The 25,610-nt window shown below is 40.0% G+C and overlaps 1 protein-coding gene across 1 annotated transcript; it reads right to left on the minus strand.

Annotated features, from left to right (window-relative positions):
- Window positions 1-2,012: 2,012 nt before the first annotated feature.
- BPNT2 (3'(2'), 5'-bisphosphate nucleotidase 2) lies at window positions 2,013-22,009 on the minus strand. Its single transcript, XM_057397837.1, has 5 exons — window positions 21,618-22,009; window positions 8,882-9,041; window positions 7,846-7,941; window positions 5,673-5,834; window positions 2,013-4,283 (listed from the first exon to the last, which is right to left on the minus strand). The coding sequence occupies exons 1-5, from the start codon at window positions 21,993-21,995 to the stop codon at window positions 4,012-4,014; spliced, it is 1,068 nt and encodes a 355-aa protein (XP_057253820.1). The 5' UTR covers window positions 21,996-22,009; the 3' UTR covers window positions 2,013-4,011.
- Between the last annotated feature and the right edge of the window lie 3,601 nt (window positions 22,010-25,610).

Here is a 25,610-nt window from a genome sequence, read left to right on the forward strand (position 1 = left end):
CATCTGCTGCTTTCCTCTCCACTTCTCTAGATTACTTTAGAAAACAGTTCCACAAAGCGGTTGGGATGACATCTACAATACAATGAAACAGGAAGCCTCTGCTGGCATAACACAGAGGAGGCCCAGCACAACATTCAGTCACTTCTCATTGCGCTGTTCTCGGGGGATGCAGACTCCCTGCTTTACACTGTTAAGCCGACAGTATACAGTATTGTACAGCAGTTGTACAACTCCAGCAGATAACAGGATGCTACAAAGATTTTGGGATACATTTGCTTATAAACAAAAAGCAGATATGAGCTAGAGTGCTGACTCCCTTCCATGCCCTTGATCTCCAACCACTGGCCATTAGAAAAAATAAATCTCTTCTCACAGCTGAAATCTGTCTACTCTAATGACCATGCTGTAAAAGCAAATACATGAAACAACACCTCTAGATGACTTTGCAGCTTCACCTATTGGTTAATTCACCATCTGATTAAGCCGTCTCTGCTAAATATTTTCATAATATTAAGTGCTCTGCAGATCAGAACAAACAGCTCTTATATAAGTCCACCTGTAAAAGTCTGGCAAAAAGGCTAATCTTGAAACTAGGCAAGTACAATATTCAACCCTTTTACTTCTGTATCCATTTATTTAGAAAATATTCACTCAAGTTAGGACTCTCAGTACAGTATGAGGTATGATCTATCCTACCATCCGCTCTTTTTATCGGAATGAAACAGAGAAAATACATACGGCTTTAGAATAATTTCACCTGCAATTACCTTAACCATAATAGCCACTCAAAAAATTCACCATTGGAAAACCAATGCTAAAACAATATATTCTCTTAGTTCCCTTGTTTGGAGCTACTAAGATACCGTGAATTCTTTTAATTGAAATTTGTAGAAAAGGCATACTTTCATAGGACCCACCTCCTCCATGCAACTGTTTTAATTATCATCCCTAAAAATCATATTAGAGTTTTATGTGGAAAATGCTAAAATGTAAAGTACAGTGTTCTAGTCCAGCAGTGAGACATGGGTATGGTATGATTTCCCACCACTCTGGGCATAAGCTTAAGTCACATCCATGCAGCTAGGACCAAACAAATACTTAAGCCAGAGTAACAAAGTTTTAGAATGGAGTGTAAACACAGTCAAAGAAATAAGACATACTGAGTGTTAACACTACACAAACAAGTATTGAAGTGCACTAACACATGTGCACTAAGTACTTCTGAACAACTGCTGGTCTGCATAAGAGTTGCATTTATTGTAAAATGACATCAGAAACCGATATTCACCAGGTTCTTACCTATTCTCACACCAAGCAACTCCTCTATTGAAATAGACTGGTAAACCCCAAGCACCACCTTAGGCCTCAGCTGTGGGAAAGCTGTACAAGCTCAGGCTGTCCTAGAAGTAATTAACTGGGCACCTCACTCTCACTTTTCTTTCATGTCACAAAAAATAGTATTGGGCCAGTAAGGGTCCCCATGAAAGGTACTAAACACTGATCCATTGCAACAAGACAATTTAGGATACAAATGGGTCTAACCAAGCACACACCTTCCCAATGGAAGACCAGGTATTTTTGCCAGCATAGGGGAGGAAAGAAAGGAGGACTGAAGCTCTTCCCTGGACCTTCTCTTCCTAAGGAAGAATAATTCATGCAAATACTTGTTTACTGTTCTATACTTTCAACTAAGAGGTTGAAGTAAACCCTCATACAACATGTAACATCTTATTTTTCATTTCTCATATAGAAGCTAAGTCTGATCACAGCTTATGCAAGGATGTGATAGAATCGTACCTGAAAAAAAAGCACATTTTCACAAGGTAAGCTAACATATGATTTCAACCTGAATCTAAAACCACAATGTGCCACAGACTTTAATTGCCTATTTAAGTATTGTGCATTCAACCTCTGTGACACAATTAGGTTTTAATACTAGGCTAACTATGGCTATTTCTCATGTTTAAATTTTAATCAGTGTTCTTTAACTAATAAACAGAAGAGCTGCTCCATATTTTTTTTATTAGGCTTTAAGTCATTTAAATCAGCCTGAAGGAAAAAGAGCTGCAGTCTTCTTGTAAAATATTACTAAAGCCTGGATTTATTATTCTTTACTGAGGTTTGGAAGCTCAACAAGTTCTTCAAAATAGATCAGACCCTTTTTAAAAAGGGCTTGTTCAGTTATTTGTCACAGCATATAGTAATTTAAAAACTGGAAGTTCCTTTGTGTATTATCTACATGCATAAAAGCTATTTTCAAACAGCAGCAATAGTGTCAATTTTGGAAAAAGAGTTCTCTAAAAATACTACCCGTACCAGAAGGCTAGTAGGACTAAGCTGCAGTCTACTTTGCCAGTAAGTTTACAAAATAAAAGTCTGTATCTGTTGTCATGCAACATCTGAGGAGGCTGTCTTTTGGAAATATGAGTATTAGCTAGAAGTTAAAAAACGCATCTAACATGCTCAACTACCAATATAAGGAGAAAAACCTCTTCTTAATCAGAACAGCAGTATGATAAAAGAAGTTCAAATGAAAGTAATGCAAGGATTTGGTTTAAACAGCCTAAGCTTATACTGAATAAACTTTGAACAGAAAGAATCTATATTAATGAAGAATTTTAGCTTTCAAAGCGAGATGGGAAGCTTACCTACTGATAATTCAAATAACAGGTAAATTTTTAACCTTCTGAAACCCTTCAAAGGGATGCAGAGAACAATACAGATGGCTACATTTTTGCAGATAGAAGTCCATGTGTTTTTGAGGTGCAACAAACTCATTTGATATCAAAGGGCCCACGTTCTCTTCTGTATATACTGAATGGACAAAGAACATTTTTTAGTAATGTTTTGCAGACCCTGCTGTACTTTAAGCACATGTTCTTCAAAGACTTGCTTGAACAGATTCACATTCAAATTGTCTCTCTCTATATAAAGTATCACAAACCGAGTAACTGCAAGCTGCTTGGGATGGCTCAAGAGCTTTTTGCAGAAAAGAGTGCACCTTAACCTAAAAAGAAAGTTATTTTGGGGGTTGTAGAAAAATTGCTGGGTTTTATGTCATGTTGTAAACAAAACTAACCAATCAACTTACTATTTCTGTTAAACTCGTTTCATATGACTCTGTCCAGTGGAACAACAGAAACAAAAAAAAACAACACCCCAGGTACTGAAGGAAGAGGCAGCTTCTACAGGCACAAACACCAAACGATGAACAAGTCCTGCATTAAAGTCCAGCATGCATCTTCAACACTCTAAGCAGAAATCAAGCACCAGAAGTAACTGTTAAAAATTATACACAGAAATGCTGCCTTCTTTAAAAAAAGGTATATGGAAATAAATACACTGATTAATAAACCACTGATATTCACAACCCATCTCAACTAAACTAGTTTACATCTACAGGAAAAAGTCAAAACAGTACAGAACATGTTGGGTTTTTTTCTCTCTCTTAAAAAGGAGTGCCACACTGTCAAATATAAACTGCTGCTGCATATAAATGTGTCAACCTTCTTGTGCTTTCCATTCAGGGGATACAGAACACAGAATCATGTTTCCTGCTAAACTGTCCACAGTTATCAGATGCCTATATAAATCAACCTTTCCCTACCTAATTCATTATGCAGTTGCTACAACTACAGTAACAAGATGTAAAAGGTTCCAAGAAATTCCTGTGAGAACTACTTATGAATAATTTTGGATTTTTCTTTAGTTCACCTACATTCACCAATATATACTGTAAATGCACCTTCAGTGTAAGAACTGCATGAAAACAGTCTGAAAAAAATAAAACATGGAAACTGAGATGTGAGGCAGTCAGTCCCCTTCCTACTTCTGATTATTATTCTTTTTTAAATACCACCACTGAAGAAACCCAATGCATGATATAGTCCCCAAACCCACACCAAACTGCTTTGCTGTGCATCTTTCCCAGCAGGTTTTCCACACCTGCTTCTTCAGACAGAGCATTTGGAGGTTACAAAAGCATGACTTGTACTTCTCCATCAGTCATGTTTATTTGTGTGATGTTTTTTCCAGATCTGGAAGTTTTTCAATTAGTGCTTTATGGTTCATGTTGATACTGGCTATAAGTCCTCCCTCATTGCCATCTGAGCCAGTGTAACTAATTTCTTCACCAGATAGGGTAGTCATATGGCCACCCAATGCTCTCAACACTGCATTTCCAGCACATATGTCCCACTTCTTAATGTAGGTGACATGGATATACACATCAGCTTCTTCTTGATTCTTTTCAGCCACATCAAGGAGGGCCAACACTTTATAGCCTAGAAGAAAGGGGAAGAGGTTAAAAGAAGTTAACCCAAGTTTTCCTGTTCTCCACAAAGGGCAAATGTAATAATACGCATACACAACATTTAGGAAAGTGATGTCATTGTATCATTTATATAATGTACTTTATCTGCCCTTTGACCTGTAGAGAAAGTTTGAAAAAGGAACACTCCCTCCCAACCCACAATTCCACTGCAACCCAATTAAAACCTTGGGTACTGGAGACAAATTATTTTTAGACAGCCTTTACCAATATGCTACATTGACTTGCCTAGAGATGCACTGAAAGACCACCAGAAACTCAAATACAGTTTTGCTCTTATGTTCACTTAGTTTTCTACCTCTGTATTATGCTAGTCTACCTTTTTGTTCCTGGCTTTTTATTACCAATGTAAGGAAGATGCATATACCACTCTTTAACAAAGCAACTCAGCCCAGGGTATTCTCTTTTATCATACATTACCATTTTGACCAATGAGTGTGTACTGTGTATTCTTCTGTGGATTTTTTTCAATTTTTCAACTGTTCAACCAATATTCTTGTTTTATTAAGCTGCTCCTTTTTTATATTCTTATACAGAGTCAAGCCCCAGAGAAGATCAGCTATAATCACTTTCACTTTGTTGTAAGAAAACAAGTTTAGATCAATCATCAAGAACCTGTGCAAAATCTTCTTTACTAAACAATCTGTAGGGGAGCCCTAGCTTTCCACAGAAGATACATTTCCATAAAATTTGAATTTTTCATGGCTTTTCTGAGACTTTAGAACAGTTACAGCTTCATACTAGTGCCTTGTGTATTTGCGTTCTGTCAATAACATGCACAAGTATGTTGTGTAGGGTCACAAAAAGTATGCTAAAACCTGTTTGGACTGAGTACGAGGCAGATAAAAATGGACTTTAATGCCATTAGTTTTCTCTTTTGACATAAATGCAAGAAATAGTACCAGACTTTAATGGCTTTTTCTTAAAAAAATCCCAAGACGTTTGTTAATACTATTTAACTAACAACCATCAGATTCTCTTCGATGATTCTGTATGTGGTTACACAACCCTTTTTCCTCCACAGAGTCATTGGTGATTTGAGTGAACACACATCAGTGTGCTCAGTAAGAGGACCTCAGCAACACTGCTGGTCCAGGCTTAGATACACTAATATTAACTTGTGAACAGTCTAAAGCCTGAACCAAATTTGCATGTAAGCTTCTACAGGCAAGAAAATAACCTGTGTCCCTATTGCCACGTGCTTGCTTATAGAGATGTGAAGAACAAAATATAAGAGGAAAAAGAGGAGATTCCATACTTATTTCCTTTTTTTTCCTAATAACGCTATCCCACCAAATCATTCAGAAGCAGTAAAATAGATAGGATGCTCAAGGAACCAAACCTGCTCCACCAGCTGGGATTATCACAGTTTTATTTCCAAATGTCTGTCGTGCAACCTGCTCAACTTTTCCTGCATGGGAGCGGGATACGATAATCCTTGGGGTTTTCTCATTGTAGGAAGAACGAGCTTTTATATTTGACCCACCATCCACCATTGCCCAGGCTACAAGAGAAAAAAAAACAAAACTGTTGAGATTTACAAAAGGCAATCTCTCTTAAGTGTAAAGATAAAAGGATACTTATCTGAGAAAATGGAACTGATGCCTCTAATTTCTCTCCCTACTGTACAAGAGAAAGTTAGGGCTGACAGAAGGAAGGGTTACATGCCCACATATGCACACAAACAGAAGAGAAAGCAAAACAGCCCCATACACACGCCTTTCTGCATATGGCATTATCCCATACCAGACTATTCATGTGTGCTACTTCCAAAATATAGAGTAAGGGCAAAGAATCCCAAATAGTACTACTGAGAACTTGCAATTGGAAAGCCATAAAAGTTAAAAGGATGGCTCTGAGTCTGAAACAGACCCAGAATTTCCACAAACAAACTTTTTACAAGAAAAAGAAGCCCCACTACCCATCAAAGCAGATAGCAAAATGTTACTGAGGCATTTTACTCAGAAAGGTAGTAATGCTAAGCAAGGAAATAGCTCAGGAGGATAGTAATACTAAGGAAAACATTAGATGGTGTGTTTTGGAGGACTGGATTTAGAATACATAATCCCCTACTTGTTTCATTATAAGGTTCAAAGCCAAGCTTGGTAGGTGATATCCCCTAACCATTAATTTGATGTTTACGTAGCAGACTAACCAGAAATTTCATCTCAGTAGAGGGCCAGATTTCACGACAACAGACTGAGATATGTGTAATAACAATTCTGACTGCCCTTTATTTCTTTGTATTTGTTTGGTACTATTAGGAACAATCCTATTCACAACATACTGGCATTTCCAGCTTGAGAAATGAATACTCATTACACAGAATGACAGAATTCACTGTATCTCATCTGATGCCATGTCTGAATATTTCACGCTTTATTATTACTGAAGGAGATTAATTCTCAAAATTACAGTGCTAAAAAAAAAAACAAAACAACACATTCCTTCATATAGATACTGATAGCAGAAAAATATCTTCCACAACATAGATTCTTAGAGCATACTGGAATACAGCACATACTTAAACAACTGGAAATCAAGTTCATATTTAAAGAGAGTAAAATCTTTCACACAAAACATTGAGCATTTGGGGGGTGGGGTGGTGGTACACAACCCAAAAAACAACCAAAAAAAAAAAACAACAAAACCACCCAAACCAAACAAAAAACAAAACAAAACCCACCCAAACCAAACCTCAAACAAACAAACAAAAACCCACAAAACCCACAAAAAAAAAAACAAAAAAAAACATTTATTCAGACTTTATTTCTGTGCCAGAGCTACTGCATAACTTCACAACTCTAGAGGTCAGTATTGCCTAAGGGAAAACAAGAACAGAAGTTCTTCCAAATAGAGCAAGATGCAACTACTAAAACTACTTTGAAGCTTTGAGAAGTACATACACGTTGCCAAACTTGCCATGCCCACGGATACATCATGTATAATACTAAAGAATTATTAGTTCACAGTTGTGGCATTAAAAGCATGTCAGATAATCGATAAGGTTATGCTAGACAGCCTTGCCTGTTACATACAAGTAGTTGCCACTAAGATCTTTAATCAATCTTTGTTATTCACATTGAATAAAAAACAGCTCCTGGGTATAACAGCATGGTCACAAGTTCTGCTGAATAAGCAAAATACTCTTCTGCTAAAGACTAACAGCATACATAAGACTGGTCAGTATGTGTAGGTTTCATTTTCTTTGGGTTGCTAGAAGCACTTTGATTGAACGGATCTTAATTCTTAAACATATTTTCAGTTAATTTAAAGTGAATCGTTTTTATGCTGAGGCAGCATTTTGCTTTGTGGTTTTATAGCACATAACACAGCTGCAGCTCTAATTCTGAGGTCTGCAGCAGCACTCTTTTGCCTCAGGTACTATTTTCTCATTCATACCTACAGATGTTCTCTCAGACACCATTTAAATTTTTAATTTAACTAATTTAAATTAACATTTTAATTAACAGTATGACTGAAGATGCTGGAAAGATGTGAAGCCATAAAAGTACCTGTATATGCCGAGAATGGCTTGTGTATCACTCCTATTACTGGTTTACCATTTACAGCCACGCAAACCATTGTCGTGACATACTGTCGGAGATTCTCTGTGGGCAAAACAAGAAAGTGAGCGACTTTACAGCAGGAACACAGAAAGAACACAGACTTAACATTACAGACATTTTGGTTTTGGAAGGCAAGTCTACATTCTGCCTCTTACAATTATGTAACTGTTGTATCTTCAAACAACTCTTGCAGTTTTCAAAATACTTCAAAGACTTTTTCAGCTTTCCAGCAATTTTTTCCTGTTCCGTAGATGTAACCTATACTACTACGAGATCTAATGCTAACAACTCTGTCTTATGCAGTATGTGTTTTCATGGAAAACTGTGCCCCTATATTCTCCCTTATCTGCCCCACCTCCTATCCTTTACTGGTTCAAAGCTAATAATTCAAATACCAAAGACCATTCCCCAGAAAGGGTGGTGGTATCAATGGAATATTTGGAGAAAAAAGGAAAAAAAAAAAATCCCCATTTTTTAGATTGCTCTTCCGTACTTATCATCAAGAATTTTACTTGGATCTTAAAACATTTGAAAAAAGGGGAAGATTTAATTATGCATGCTTTTTTAAAAAACTATAACATTTTTGTTTAATATCAAGTCGAATAGAATACTTACAGAGTATTCCCTTTAACTAAACAAGCAAAACACATTCCAAAAAATTTAGCATTGCCACAGTAATAACTGAAATACAGAAGCTTATAATTCCAGCAGAATCCATAAATGACAGTTATTTATTTTAGCAACTACTTAGTTGCAAGTTGCAAGGAATACCAAAGTAATTTTAGAGTTGGACTACATAAAAGTAAACCATGCAGTCTGATACGTATAGAGATTTCATTATGCAATTTGAACAATAAATCACACTGCTTTGACATAATACACTTTAGCAAGAGATGTTGTTTTAAACATTTACTATTTTGACTCCAGTATAAAAGGCAGACATCAGAATTACACACATGATTTGTCAGCAAGAATCAGCTACCTGTGTATTCTTGTGTAGCATCTAATGGATCGATCCAGACAGTAACACTTTCTGCTGGAACCTCTTTAGGCTGTATTTTTTGTTTTATGTCTTCAGGAATACTGCGATTCCAAGAGACTGTCTCCTTATCAGCTGTATCAACACGTTCTTCAGAGTTTATCTATGATAAAATAACAAACGTAGTTGCATTAACTTATCAGATACAGTCACTGTGGGATTCAGGAAAGTTAGTTTTGCTCCCACCTTCTCTTTCTCCCTTCAACTCCAGCTAAAAGTATATGAATTAGTAACTTTTCAGCAACTCACAAGCTATTACCATCATGTAACAAGCAACAGAAAAGCACAATCCAGAATCTGATTGTGAACCATAGAGCAGCTGGACGCTTTCTTTGGCTGCAGTTTTTCCTCCTGAACATTCTTGCAATGTGAATTGCAATTTTTTCAGAAAAAAAATTTACATGCAGTTGCTTCAAAGACTACAAACAGAACATTTTGGAGAATCATGCGGTACATATAGATACAACAGCAGTCTAATTACTCCATTTATGCATATCAGTAGATGCAGATTGAAATGCACAGGTATTTTATGAATATCAAGCTTATCCTGGACAAACTCAGACACAAAAAGGAAGCCTTCAGAGGATAGAAGCAAGGACAGGTAGCCTGGGAGGAATACAGAGAAACTGCCTAAGCAGCCAGGGATCAGGTTAGGAAAGCTAAAGCCCTGACAGAACTAAATCTGGACAAGGACGCCAAAGACAACAAAAGAAGTTTCTATAGGCTCATGAGTGATAATAAGAAGAATAGGGAAAATGTGGGCCTTCTCCTGAAGGAAATGGAAGACCTAGTTACCTGGGATAGGGAGAAGGCTGAGGTACTCAGTGACCTTTTTTGCCTTGGTCTTCATTGGCGAGAGCTCCAGCCACACTGCCCACGTCACAGAAGGCAAAGGCAGGGGCCAGCAGAATGAAGAACTGCCTGCTGTAGGAGAAGACCAGGCTCAAGACCATCTAAGGGAGGTGCACAAGTCCATGCAATCTGATGGAACTGCTCCACAGGTCCCGAGGGAACTGGCAGATGAAGTTGCCAAGCAATTATCCACCATATTTGAGAAGAGTCGTGAAAGTCCGGTGAAGTTCCCACCGACTAGAAAGGAGGAAACATAACCCCCATTTTTAAAAAGGTAAAAAAGAAAACCGTATGGAACAACAGGCCAGTCAGTCTCACCTCAGTGCCTGGTCAGACCATGGAGCACATCCTCCTGGAAACTATGGAAAGTCATGGAAAATAAGGTGGTGCAGTCAATATGCTGGAGGGAAGGGATACCACCCAGAGGGATCTTGACAGGCTTGAGAGGTGGACCCATGCAAACCTCATAAGGTTCAAGAAAGCCAAGCACAGGGTCCCTGGATCAGGGCAATCCCAAGCACAAATACAGGCTGGGTGGAGACTGGACTGAAAGCAGCCCTGAGGAGGAGGACTTGGAGGCATTGGTTGTTGAGAAGCTCAACATCACCCAGCAATATGTGTCTGCAGCCTGGAAAGCCAATCGTACCCTGGGCTGCATCAAAAGGATTGTGACCAGCAGGTCGAAGGAGGTGATCCTGCCCCTCTATTCTGCTCATGTGAGAACCCCCACAGACTACTGCATTCACCTCAGGATCCCTATCATAAGAAGGATGGGGACGTGTTGGAGCAAGTCAAAAGGAAGACTATGAAGATGATCAGAGGACTGCAGCACCCCTCCTATAAAGGCAGGCTGAAGAAGAAAAGACTCTAGGAAGACCTTAGAGCAGCCTTCCAGTATCTAAAGGGGCTTTACAGGAAAGCAGGAGGGGGACTTTTTATAAATGCATGTAGTGAACTTATAGGGGGAATGGTTTTAAACTGAAAGAGGGTAGAAAATTCATCCCATTTACTTTTAGCACCTCAGTTACATAAGGAGACTAGTATTTATATGCTCCTTCTACTGCTAATAAAATGGAAATCATTGCTACTGTGCCTTTCAAGTGTCAGCCTGTGTGAACCCTTCAGAAATGCCTAACTCCCCTAATTACTTAATAGGACAAAGATGTTTATGGCTTAGATACATAGGTTGAATGTCTTGAGTGTAGCCAAACTGGACTTTTAGGACATTTCAGAATATTAAGACCACAAGGTTTTTTATTCTTTCTATTTTTAAAGGTGGCTTCCTCTAATATAATTCTAAAGAGATGCCAAACTGACTAGCTCTAATGTCCAGTCAAGGCAAAATAGTAGCCACATGTGTGATGCAATGTGTCTACAACCCTAGAACCACTGATTTATCTTTATTTGCTAAAGGTGGAGTCAAGACTGCTAGGTCAGATGCAGATACCTGCTAAGTCAAATAAATCCCCTCTGACTAAAACAATCTGTTATTACAGATGCTGCAGGCAAGTGACATTGAAAGACAATGAAAATAAAGAAACAATCAGAGTACATTTGAATGTTACAAACTTTGCATCAGCATGATTTTTACATCATTCACATCATGACAAGAGACATCACACACCTCGGCTGTAACAGATTATTAGCAGAGGGTTAAGAGCCATCTTCTCCAAGAGAATTCAAAAAAAAAGAAAGCAGAACTGCAGCGACTCCAGCCATACATCACAGCTGTCTTCTCATGTAAAAGCAGTATTTGAAGCATTGTATACCAAACACAGAGACCTTGAAGTTGCCATGACATTTACAAATTAAACATCTGTCACTATACAATGAACCTGATGACTGTGTTTTCCCCTCAGGAAAACAGTCCTGCAAAGTCAAGATGCCTAGTCTCACAGACTTGGCAGCCCCAATAGAGCCCTCAGGCAGTTTAAGTTCCACTACAGCACATTATGCACCACCATTAAAAAAAAATAATTTTCCTCAACAGAAGGAAGAGGCTTCCAAAAAGTTAAAGAGTTGGAACCAATCCTCAAAAGGAAGAATATCTTGTTAAACCTGTTGTTACAGTACACTGAAATTAAAAGACTGCAGCTATCTGAAAGGTATTGTTTTCAGAGAATGACCTACTAGCTCAAAATTTTGTAGTGGTGGCCATGATGCTTCAGCATTTATAACGCTTGTAGAAAGTCTCTCTCAACAGTCATGATGAGACTGCCAGAATAAAACAGAAGAGAAAAAGAGGAGTGGGGGGAGAGGAGAAGATAACAGCAATGAGGTTGCAGAACTATCTGGGGAAAATTTAAAAAAGCCCCACAACTGGGTCACTTGTTCTTCCTTCATTCATACGGCCATTTACTCTGTAGCCTTTGCTAAATACTCCAAAGATTACAGTCCCAGTAGAAATTCACAGACATTTCACCACAATGCAGTTATTTATTTTTTTTTGTCAAGAAGCTACAGTATAGATTTTGCAAGACAGAGTTGCCAGAGAGAGGACCACCAACCCTTAACACTGGGAACTTCTTTTTTTTCCCTCCTGTTTTATTTTTAAGGCATGAAAATACACCTGGAAAACATGACTGTCAGTATGATGCTCCCTTCCGACTTGTTATTCTCATTTGCTAGAAGTCTCCAGAGGTCATGACCTTTCCTGAAATGATATGTAGTAGATTGTGTCCCTTAACCTTCACTTAGAAATTAGAAGTGGTGATGGTAGAAAGACAGTCACAACACCAAATGTTTCAAACAAGACATTCTGAGTCTATTAAACTGCAACATTAGTGTGAATAAAGTTTGCACGCTTGCTATCACATACATAACTTTGCATACTCCTAAGAGTCAGATTTAGATTGAAATCCATCACGCCAGAACTTGAGACAGCAAGCAGAAGACAGAAATAGGTATTTGAGTTAGCTGTAAACTGTAAAAGCAAATCTTGGGAAGTTCTGCAAGCTGCCCACCAACACCAAGCTTAACTACATTTCAGGAGTCTTTTTTTTAATGCTTGAAGGGAAAGCCCTCCTCACAAAGACTGCATCAAACCCAGATTTAATAAAGCACACAGAAATTGTTAAACAGAATGCTGCTGAAAGGTCAATAAAAACAATTATTTCATAAATGAGGGAGTTTGCATCTCACCAGCACAAAGCTTTCTCAAAACAAGCCTCTGAGGTGCAGGAATCCCATAATGGAAGAGGGATGCTGCTCACAGGAGCCACAACAGAGGTCCAATGGCAACATCTGGCAACAATGATGTGCCTTTTGAAACACCCAGGCATTCCCAGCCTCCAGAAACCCGTCACAGAAAACATTCTCCTCCAGTGTTCTGCTGATGGGAATACAGACCTACTCAGGGACATGGGAAGCAACCTGTGTACTATAAATCCGTGCGGATAAATGCATTGCTCTAAACTAACAGCCAACAGTCCTGACCACGTAAAGACTACAGGGAACCTCACAGTGGGTCTTTGTCCTATGTTGAACTACTCCCTACCGGTACTTCCTGATATCTTCGTGGCAGCTCATCACCCAACAAACCTTGATTACTAGATAGCTGTCCATGGTGAGATGGACAAACTCAGGCTTTTTGCTGGTTTGAAAGAGTAGGACACAGCTGTACCTTTGCCTTTGAATTCACCCATTAAAGATAAATTTAACTGAAAACATGTAAGCTAAAAAAAAAAAACCACCAAAACTAAACAAAAAGCCATCAAACTAGAGGTTTCTGTTCAAAAAAATTTCTTTAATAAACATTTGCACATGAAAATGCAATGCTTTTCTTAGAGTGCTTGGTGGTATGTGAATTTTATTTAAATTTATTACTACCCATCCTTCTTCATATTCTTATCCAGCCCAATACTCATTCTGTATTTTAATATGCAAATAATCCAATATCTTGAAAAAAACATGAGGCAGCACAGCTCTTTATTCCCAAGAGTGTCAATATCCACATTTGATAATTAAAGTCCTCTCAAATCCAAATCTCAGTGCTGTCTTATTAGAATAGAAAACAAAACAAGAACAAAATACTATCCCGCCTGTAATACAAAAAAGAAACACTAATTAAGCTACTCAAGGTAAAAACCAAAACAAACCCCATAGTTTAGTTAACAATAAAAGGTAATATTCACTAGTCAGAATATAAGTATACTCCCGGCATTACAATTCAGGAACAGAGACTGGTGCAGGTTGCCTGGAGAGGCGGTAGATGCCTCATCACTGGAAACATTCAAGGTCAGGCTGGATGGGGCTCTTAACAGACTGATCTAGTTGAAGATATCCCTTCTCATTGCAGGCAGGCTGGACTACATGAACTTTAAGAGTCCCTTCCAACCCAAACTATTCCATGATTCTATGATTCAATGATAAGTCTATTGATTTGGATGGGACCATGAAAATGAAAACTCTGGAGGCCAAGACAAACCAGCATGTACAGGGGAATATTAGTAAAACATTAATAGATGTTTGACTTAGTTTTTCTGTTTAGTTAGGGCACTAATTCTGCATGACATACACAGCCCCTTCACCAGTGATTCACAATGTAAACATTACCCATATCTGAGATTCAAACTTCACCATTTGTATTCACACATCACGAGATGGAGGAAAGATTGGAGGGACAGAAATAAATAAGCAAATGCAAACATTTACAAACCATAAACCAACAATGGTTATGATATCTTCTTACAAGATTACTGGGAGATGTTCCTTGCAAACAGCAGAAAATATTTTATCATTGCATGCACCCTCTGGACTAATGTCCAGAGCAGCCGGTAAGAAGATACCCACAACTACGCACCTTGAAAGGAGAGGTGACCTGCCAGGGGGTTACATACAACTATAATTTATTTACTGTTATTTGGCTGTGCTTCAGAGATGTCACAACTCAAGGGACAGCAAAAGCCTTTGGGCTTTCTTCCACTTACAGACCAGGCCTCACACCTTGTACCTCCAACCAATGTTACTGCCCTGCTCTGAAGAGCGACATGTCCTACACTACAAGTCAGACTGTTTTACTTCCACTTGGTCTGCTTCTCTCTGTTTTTTTCCCCTCAAATGTGCCAGAGGTGAAGGCTGTCTTATCTTCTCAGATTATCTGTATGCACAAAGTTGTATAAAGGGATCAGATGCCAAACCCTCTGAATGTAAACACCCCCTCAAGAAGTCAGGATGTATAAATATGCACAAAAGGAGTGCACTCTCCAGGAGAGCAAGAAGAGGTCAAAGCTCTGTATTTCCAATAACCAAGGAAAGTATCTAACTTAAACAGGACTCCAGAATCTGCTATACAAGGACAGACTTCCATTCACACCAAGACTTGGCTCACCTGCTGTCAGGACCACTCATGATCCCTCCCTTCCAATTTTGAATTTGGGGTAGAAAGTAGCAGTTTTTACAATGAACAAAAGCTGCTTCCTGAATACTTACGCTACTTGACACTGAAAAGAATGCAAACTTGGAAATCAAAGTATCACTTCCTTTAAGTTTAAACACCTTTAAGCTTTAAACAATTTGAATAGTAGCCTTGCCAGCATAGTAAAAAACTGTTTTTATTCAATACACTGGCATTTTTAAAGACAGCTGCTTCCTTTTGGAAAGGTTCTTTTCCTCCTTAGATTACTACAACACATTAGAAATTAAAAACGAGCTTTTACAAACCCTTTCAAAAAGGTTCCTCTTGCTAGGGGGTCCAATTTACAAAGAGTTTTTAGCAGTGTAAATTTTGCTATCAAAGGACAGAGAGGACCTTATTCAAACCACATGGTTCTCTAAATAAATAGCTTGTTAAAAGGTAATCAAGTTTAACAAAAATATAAAGTATATTTGTATATAAATGTGTAACATACAAAAATATACTAACGTGAAATAATAGAATGTATAAAAACCACTGGTCTCATCATTCATTTGAAATGAAAAAAAAAACCAAATACTTCTATAATGATGCCACAATACAGATAAAGGACACATGCATTTTTCAAGACACGGAAGTCCTGACAGAAGTTTCCATCTATTAACTACATCTTTATTTAATTTAATGACAAGAAGTGATCACTTCATGCAGGAACAAGATCATAGGGTATGCAAAGAAAAATATGGACAAGCCTAAATGCCAAAAAGCTCAACTCGTGCTTACCAAAACTTGTTATGTGGCTTTGGCCAGCAGGAAGCAGAGTTAAACAGGTTTTCATAAATAGTAAAGATGTATCAGATGACAACTCTGCTTCTACTGGCCTATAATGAATAGAGCAAAAAAATGCAAGAGGGAATCAGCATGGATCACAGAATTCAGTTTCCACCAGTAATCTGTAGATACAACTAGACTTTAAGCCCAGCAAAAGAAATAAAGTCACTCACTCATTAGCTCACACAAGTTGTTTCCCCAGATGGCAAAATTCTCCATTTCAGTTCTATGCAAATGCAAGTCTAGCAAAGAGAAAGGGATGACTAGCTTGTCATGAGAGCTGCACCACCACCTTTCAGTTTAAGAAAACATCCAAATAAAACCAGATTAGGAGCCTACCAATACAATAAATAACACTGAGAAAACTTCCAGCGTGAATTTAACTGACGGATGAAACACCCCCAGTACCCACAAAAGCCAAACAAACTACTTGTATTTCCATCTGATAATCACAGAACTCATTAACATAAAGTTACAGGCTTTGATTTCTTTTCATGTAGAGAAAACCAGCATAAGCCATCTAACATCAATTAGAACCCATGCTGAGAGATGCACCTCCAGACAACACCTACTACTGAGATATCAGATTAACATTCACGCTTCTTACTTTACTTAGAAACTTGTTGGCAGCTGCGAATATCATCTGGGTCAGAAAGATGTTAATTTTGTTAAAAACTTAAAACCTGAAGATGCCATTCTCACAACACAAAGAGATAAACAAATTACTGAACTTACTCAGCAAGGCACTGAAATCCTTCCAAAGTTTAAGTAGCATTTTGTTTTTTAAACCTACTTCTTTAACAAATCTATCTGTCCCAAAGAATCTGTATCAGATGCAGAGCTCACCATCTCAGATGAAATTCCAGTATGATAGTTGGCACTGTGGTCAGAAGCCTGTAAATGGCATGTTTAAACCTAGAAAGTACTTCAGGTACTTCACAAAAATGGAGTGCTTGGAGACATTAATCTTCAAAAAGTGGAATTAATTTAGAAGGAAATCTCATTAAAAGTAAAACCGTCATGTTCTTCAATTTCCATTTCAAACACTGATGCCTGATTCCAGCATTATCATGCTCAAACTTGAAATGAGCTATTTATCATCTGTCTTAAGTGGGAAGGAGATAGAACATTCAGATTCAGACCAGTGGCAAGACTAATAAAAAGAAGCCAGAAGACTGGGACAGAGGAAGATTTGCTATACATCACAGTCACAATAACAAAACAAACAAACCCCAAAACAATCAAAAAAAGAAAAACCACACAAAATACCCCAGAAGGGACAAAGGTTATTTCTCTATTCAGTATTTAGAATAGAAAACAAGACACATAGCTGGTGCAACTACGGAACATAAATTAATGAACTAGATAAGTTCAAGATCCCTTCCAACCCAAACCATTGTACAATTCTAATGCACTGGTCAAAAATAAGCCCAAACTTGAAAAGTGAGAGTATAGGGCAGCATTTATTCTGTCAAATAAGACAGAAGACTTCACCCCATGAAAAGAACACTAGGACAGTGCACAAGCAAAGTAGCAGAATTTTGTGGGGGGTTTAAATTTCACCAATTTAAAATTAATGGGGTTTTTTCATAGTCAGAAGAAAGAGAGAATGTGGCTAAAGTACTAGTTTAAGGGTCACAACTTCCTCTGTTAATCACTCCTGCCTTTATAAGCAAGAACAGGTGCTCCTTCAGATGCGCTGGAACAGGCTGCTGATAGAGCCACAATGCGAAGTAAACTAGGGCATTCCTAAATAACCTTTATTTTACATTTTTACCTTGCATATATTCAAATATCAAGCTCCTGACACTGATCCCTGGACAGGCAGTGCTAAAAGAATGGAATACCCTAATGCGTAGTGCTGAGAGAACCTCTTTTACCAGGTACTGCTGCTGAAACACAGGTATCATGAATCATCTCTTTAAACAGAGAAGCTCCTCTCTGCAAAACATTACAGTGTTTCTGGCCAGTCTCTAATTTAATTTGGGAACACTGCCTCCCCAGTTTCCTCTTCCACTGAAGCATCTTCCTAATCCCAGGGAGATTCCCATCCCAGTCCTTATCGCACCATCACTGTGTTAGCACAAGGAATAAACAGCAGAACCAACCAGGAACGCAGCAAAGTAACACAGAAAAGATAAAGAATTTAAAAAATGAAAAGGAGCAGAGGGGATAATTATAGCTGGATCAGAAGTTTAATCCATTCTCAGCATGACAAATAGATAAGGACAACACATAGGTAGTGCAGAAGAAGTAAACACCTCAAAGCCTGTAACTGCAGTTCAGGACGTTATCAAGGGAAACTACTGCATGTATTTTAACATTAAATGTATTTTAAACAACTACACTTCATAGAAAATGAATGCAAATAAGCACTGCTGGATGCTGACTGTGATCAGAGAGACAACACCGGGTAATACCCAAGTTAGAAATAACCAAATTGCCCCTTCCTCCATTATCTTTCTCATACCTATTTCTGAGGGATATAACAATAATACCCAATAGCACTCAATTTTACCACACAGTGATAAAACAGAATTGATACATTCCTCTTTGGTTTTACCTAACCTAGCTGTAAGAAGTCTTGAACTGATGCAAATGCATCTATTTATATCAAGAAGAGCAGGTGATGTAAGCAGTGGAGTTCCTCTGTAGAGTCAGTACCTTTATGTAAAAGAACAAAACATTCTCTATGCTCTTTGTTGTGGTGGGTTGTTTTTTTAACTCTTCCTGCCCTCAGATCTTAAGAGTTTTTGTATAAATCAGTACTCTCAGGACTGTAAGACTTTTTCCAGTTTTATGTCAGCTTTTGCAAATGAAAAGCGTAAGTCTTCCATCTTTTCTTAATAATCACACCTTACAGGAAAATCTGCTTCAGACAGACGATTTGCATGCTTTCCCAATTTTATGTCCAGCAGCACAATACAGGGAAAGCAAGGCTGCTCACTGACTTCAGCTTATTTCAGTCAAATGATTTCTCCCCCTGGTTATTTTTAAACACTGGAACGCCATGGCTATTCTTAGAGGTTCATAGAATGGTTTGCGGTGGAAAGGACCATATAGCTCATCTAGTTCCAACTCCCCTGCCATGAGCAGGGACACCTTCCACTGCACCAGGCTGCTCAAAGCTCCATTTCTTTTACATTATAGACATATTTGGCAATTTGGCTGTTTGGGTGTTTGTTTGTTTTTTGTGCCAGTTTTGTTGTTTTTTTCCTAGCTGCAATATTTGGCAGTAATTTAAATCTTGAGGTACCCCTATTAGGCCAAGGACTCCATGATGAGAGTAAATCAGCATTTTACATAGAATTCTTTCAGTTTTTTCAACAGCTTTGTTAGCAGGACCTTCTCTAGCAGGAAGAGGGGTTTTATTCCACTTCAGCAATGCTTTTTGTTCTGGAGCATCACTCTGTACAAGGGGATAAGGCTGCAGGTAAAAAGTACAATGCTTCTTACAAGATGCAGCTTCATATTGTCTCACATGAAAGGTATCTCAGGAAATCCTCTGTAATCCTCCTATTCAACCCAAAAATGCAGCAAGTCTGTTCTATAGAACAGTCACAGTTTTAGGTGTGTTGTGCTGAAGGCACAAATGAAGGATTTGCAGATTAAGATGAGACCTTCTCTTTACACCTCAGGAAGATACAGTGCTACACACATATAGTGTAAAGAAAAAAAAACCCACATTATTTTGTTTTGGACAAATATTTACAAACACCTCTTCACTGTATAGACTTTAAGAGGCAGAACGTCTCATCAGTACATACAGCTTAGTGCATATTTTTTAAATGCTGCATGAGATAACCTGTTATTATCCAGATCATGTACTCAGAATACCAGATATCCCAGAGCTGGTATGTCAGACTGAGTAACTAGATCAGTTGAAAGATTTGTCAAGCAAACTCTTCCCAGTCACCCTCAGTGCTCAAGCTCAGTGACAGGAGAGGGATGAAAAAAGAAAAAACACATCTGATTTTTTTCCCCCAGTTCCACAGATGTGCACACACATTTTTGTCCTCGCACTATGTTGGAGAACACACCTGCGCTTCAGAAAGTACTATATAGTTTTAAAAAACAGCAGCAAAAGTTAACTGCAAAGAAAATAAAAAAAGGAGTACCAAAGTTTTTTAAAAGTAGATTTCCAAAGTCAACAACTTCTGAGAAGAACATACACAAGTCACTGCTATGCATCCCAGGCACCCCAGCAGAGTTTATGCACATAGCCAGACATGGAACAGGCATGGAACTACAGTTCACTGAGCTCTTCAAGTCTAGACCAAAGCCCCAGCCTCCTCTAGAATAGACAACTCTCGTATCTAACGAAGTCCCTCCACCTGCAGAAGGGAAGAAACTGTACAGGTTCCAGGCAGCAATACAGGCATGCTGCAACACCAAGGTCTGTGAAGACACTGAACAAAAGAGAACGGGGGCAATGCTTTTTCTTCCTTTAACGCAGGGCCTGCTAAAGGGGTTTGCTATTAACTGCTAACCCAGCAATCTTCAGGAAATAACTTCACAATCTTTCTGTCGAGGAAGATTAATCAAGTTTATTGCAAATATTGAAAAATTTACTGTTTTATTTAGCTATTATATTACATGGGTTCTCTACAACATTTAAAACTCTCCAAAAAACAAAGCACCAAAAACCTACATACCACCCTCATGAACTTCTAAAACTACCACTGAAAATTCATTGAGTAGTAACTAGACTTATCCAAAAAGTAAACTTAACTACACTACCTGTCCAGGAAAGGCATCCAATTGTCACCTTTTGAATCCAAAACTAGGGTTTACTATCAGTTTTAAATGACAATAAAAACCTAGACTTCAACATCAAGAGACTGCAAAGAAGCTCCCATTCACTAAAGCAAAAGTGATAGCAACGTCAACAAAACCCCCAGAGCCTCAAAGTATAACTCTGGTTTGGGTGCCACCTCAGGTGTTAGACTCAGATTTCATAAGCTCATGAGGGCAGGGAGAGGTATGCACCTGTGAAAGAAAAGCAAATTTATTTTGCCCACGTAGGCAGCGATAGTGACACAGCTGTTGGTTTACCTGCTGGCCCAAAGCCACCAGAGCTAAGACCTCAGGTAATGTAACACTATGTTCCTAAACCACAAATTTCCAATCCTTTCTCCCTGTAACTTAAAAGTGGGAATAACAACTGGTAGGAAGGATAATTACAAAAATAACAGTATTCCTAATTACAGCACCATAAACACGTGCAGAATAGGCACTATGAAGTGGCCTTTATCCTTAACCATAGAGCACTTAATCTGCAAGTTAGACTCAGGGTTTTTCACTCCTCATGTCCATACCACTTCAAATATACTGCTTCATATGACACAGCTTTGCCTACACATGATCCATGTGCTTCCCCTGCAACCCAGCACCCACGGTAACATGTATGAAGTGGCACTGCCACTGAACCTGCGACAAGGGAAGAAGAAATGCAAAACCAGGGCAGCGTTTCCCGTCGGCAATTACAAAACCGAGAGGCGACACGTGTCTCCCCGCAAAGGGCTGAGCCCTCATGCCGTTACTATTAAGCAGCCTACCCCTGGGGCTCTACACCGCGGGCTGAGTGGAGCCCACCTCCGGGCCCGCAGTCTCCCACCTGAGGAAAGGGACCCCGGCACCCACCTGCACGGCGGGGAAGGCGCTCTTCAGCAGATAGAACATCTTGCGGTTGGACAGCAGGTCACCGCTCGTCAGCTGCTCCTCGGCCCCCTCCCGCGTCTTCCCCTTGGCCTTGGCATTGAGGTCGTTGCCATCACGGACCCGCTTCACCTCCTCCCCACCCCTGACAGCAGCCAGGACGGACACGGCCAGCAGCTCCCGCAGGTCCACGGCACCAGAGCCGTGGGGGGTCTCGGGCTCGCCGGCCGCCGACTCGCTCAGCATAAAGAAGGCGAAGCGGCCGGCCAAGAAGCCGGAGTAGAGGTGGTAGAGAACACCCAGCCCCAGCAGGCAGAACACAGCCATGCCGAGCGGCGAGAGACGGATCCCCATGGGGGCCATAGCCGCGGGGCGGAGGGGGGGGGGGGGGGAACAGTAGAGCAGGCAGCGGTGCCGGGCGCTCACCACAGACCCATAACGCCGCCGGGGCGCTCCACTCTCTGCTGCTGCCGTTGCTGCCGCCGCTGCCGCTACACTGGTAGCAAGACCAGCCCGGCTCCACACTCCTCAACGGGCCGGCGAGCAGACAGCACTGTCTGTATCCGGGTCAGGCGGGGCGGGGCGGGGCTCGCCGTTCGCACTGAGCATGTCCCACTGCCCGCTCCGCGGGATTTGAGGTGCCGTGTCGCTCTGCGGGTACCTCGGTGGGACGGTCCTGTCGTTTCCGATCGCGGGCACATCTGACAGCGCACAGGCACCCGCTGCTTCTGGCGGAAAGCGTGATTTCGGGTGGCTTCATTTCCTAGGCTGCAGGTGTGCTCCAGCCTGCTGTCTGCGAGGGCTGCTCGGAATGATGGCTCGACAGGCCGGGAAGGAGCTTTCAGGCGGAAATCGCAATTTGCAGTAATTGCTGCTTAATTTCTGAGATTTGCGGTTCTGAGTGTCTCTTGTTTTTTTCATACTCGTTAGGTAACTTTGGAGCCCTTGGCTCCCTTGTGCTCCCGGAAGGCGGATTCCTTTCATTCAATAAACTGAAGCATATCCTAACCATTTCCTCAACCAAGTGATGTGCTAAAGGCCCACGTGTCTTAATTTATACTTTCTCTTTGGTTCTCAGCTGGTGTGGGAGAGTGTGAAACTGCATGTCTGTGACCAGGATGGACGTCTGAGGTGAAAAGCAGCAGTCTGATTTTTTTCCTCTTCTCTAATTCCCTCTGGGAGTTTTGAGTAAGTTATATCAGAAACAAACAGAAAGCATGTTTTGGATTAATCGTGTTCTTTTACTCAAGTAATACTCTTGTCTCTTGATATACAGGTTATAGAAACAGACCTTGTTAGTGGCTCTGGGGATAACTCATTACTAGGAATCATGCAGTATAACACTTTTCTTGGGATCTTGTGGCTTCTTTGGGTTATTTTTTTAAGTAATCGCAAATGTGTAAACTAGGAAAGACCAAAATTAAGATTGGCCTTGCAAACTGAAATTGCAGTACCATTTCCTCTACTTACATTTTAAACATGAGTACATACCAAGTGTCCCTCAGGGTCAAGTGTCTGCATGGACAGAAAATGAAAGGACTGTAGAAAGAGAAAGCATACAGTTTGAAATGGGATTTAGAAGAGTTTGATTTTACTCTTAGTTTTAGTGGGATTTAACTTTACATGCTAGTAGACAACAACTAGAATGCTTCCCGTTCTTCTTATGGTTTAAAGGTTTTTTTTCTATACAGTTGCTTCTCTGGCAGAAAGGGGGCTTGAAAAGATACACTGGTCACTTTGATTTCACGAGTCAGCTTTTCATACAGTAAGGGTAAGAAACTGTGCTGCAGCACAGGGTTAGTGTTGGACAACGAGTAAACTTGTGTCTGTAATGAGCCATGAGTGCAAGATTAAATTAAAAAATGCTGGGCAAAGTAGTCAGCAGCTCTGCTGCCTGCTGCTGTCAATCACAGTTTATGTGTGTTCAGTAAACAGGAATTTTAAACTACTGGTGAAGGAGGAAACCCAGGAGAAGGAAGAAAACCTGCAACTTTTTGAGCTGGTTTCCTACTTAATGCAAAGAAGGTGAAGTATTAGGATTTTTGTCCCACTGAGGCTTGCAAAGACCTTACAGAGGCATAGAAAAATTGTGCATTTATTACTTGCTGATAACATTTCTGTGCCTGCAGTGAATATAAAGAGTAAATATTGACAGTAATGCAGACTGTGAAGAGGACAGTGGGCGGAGGGCTCTTTATTTCAGTGATACCGTATGTACCATCTATGCCAGCTTTCAGAATAAACAGTGTTTGTTACTGAATGCAGTCACATAACCAATAGACAATATGGTGGCATCCCTTTTCTCCGTAACAATCTTGTTCTGTAATTACCAATATAATTTTTAAAGGACTCATTCTGGCACCTGACATGCTGTTTTTCCAAGATTCCTAGGTCAGGTTCCTCATGTTCATCAAAGGTGCTGTTGATTTTAGTTGGGCTCCAAAGCACTGCGGAAATCTTTGCAAAGTGCTCCTGGCATATGGCATAAAAGGGGTTTAGGCTAGGGTTTTTTTATGGCTTCAACACATAAGATGGGTTTGCAGAGACCATAACATAGGCACAAAATGAAATAAACTTTGAAAAAAAGAGAAAGAAAAATTTGTCTGCTTATTCTTTGCAAAAGGAGCTGCATGACATGAAGAGTAAAGTAAAAATCTAATGGAAATGTTCCTTTTGAAAATATAAAACTATTATTTTGGACATTTTAGTCAATTATGGGTCAAATAATTTGATAGATTTGGAAAATTAGAGTTTTGCCTGAGTCAAACCAAGTTTTAAAACATATTTGTGTTTTTGACAGGAAAATTACATCTGTTTGTAATATTGAAATGATCCTTGTCTGAGTGAAGAAAAAAGTGCTCCAACCTGGATTGAAGCTGAGGATGCAGATCTGATCTTACATATATCTCTGTTGGATCTGAGTCAGCTTTATGTGAAGGCAGCCCTGACCTTGAGGGCGCAAACAACAGGCTGATTTGATGAAAGTAATGCGTCCCTTTAACTTCCCGCAGAAAGAGTTGCTGTGGAAAGTCTTGGCAGAGCTTCTCAAGTGGGTTGCAGTGTGCTGGGAGTGAAATGCATAGCTTTGTTAGGTTCATGTAGCAGAGGCTGTGCATGACAGAGAGGCAATGTGTTGGTGCAGTCTGATTCCTCGCTTGACCTTGCCAAAAGTGATGCTTGTGCTGTTCAGCACAACATTACCATAGAGTACTTTGGGTTGGAGGGGATTTTCATAGGTCATTAGTCCAAGTCCTCTACAGTGAGCAGGAACATCTTCAATAAGATCAGGTTGCCCAGAATCACATCCAGCCTGGTCTACATTCATGAGATGAATGGTGGTGACTTTGGCGGAAAGGTTGTACTTTGAGTTTGGGAGATTGATGAAGGGGTCACTAGCTGGCAGGGAAAAAGCATAAACAGAGATGTTCTGAGCACTGGGTGGGGATCTCTGGGGAGCACAATGGGGAAGGCTGTATAGGTACTTGTAACCTCTGACCACAGTCAGGGGAGTCAGCAGTGGAGAGGAGAGAGGTATTGCCGTACACAAAACCCCTGTTTGTGCTATGGCTGTGTGGGGAGCATGCCAGAGCGCAAAGAGTTTGGTGTGTGACTTGTAGAGTCTGTGGCAAGAATGAATAAATTAGTGCTTGTCCAGACTCACATTTTTTTGTTGACAGTACATTACACCACAGCTGCTTTGTCAGCATCAGTGCTGATTCATGGAAAAGCAGCTAATGCCTGCATCTTCCATAGCTCCAGCCATGGGAGCAGGTTAACAGGGGCTGGTGGCAGCATCAGATGTGCTTTGTTGCTGGTTGTTTCTCTATGACTCCTGCTTAACCCTGATGGTTTACGGAGTCACTCATGGGCAGTCTCCCTGAGTGTTTGGTTTCTGTGTCTGCAGCTGCAGTGTGCTGGAAGAGACAGGGAGTCCCTCAGGGTCATAGCAGAGTTTGATCTGCGGCACATGGGAAAGAT

This window comes from Pezoporus wallicus, unplaced genomic scaffold, assembly GCF_028554395.1.
Source record: "Pezoporus wallicus isolate ANWC-B61680 ecotype Strahan unplaced genomic scaffold, APGP_CSIRO_Pwel_v1 contig_227, whole genome shotgun sequence".
NCBI classification, from domain to species: Eukaryota; Metazoa; Chordata; class Aves; order Psittaciformes; family Psittacidae; genus Pezoporus; species Pezoporus wallicus.

Coding starts and splice junctions, on each gene's coding strand:
- BPNT2 (XM_057397837.1), bottom strand. CDS start 21,995: ATGGCCCCCATGGGGATCCGTCTCTCGCCGCTCGGCATGGCTGTGTTC. Junction 7,942..8,881: donor TGCTACACAAGAATACACAG/GTAGCTGATTCT, acceptor TTTTGCCCACAG/AGAATCTCCGACAGTATGTC. Junction 5,835..7,845: donor GCCATTCTCGGCATATACAG/GTACTTTTATGG, acceptor TTTCTCTTGTAG/CCTGGGCAATGGTGGATGGT.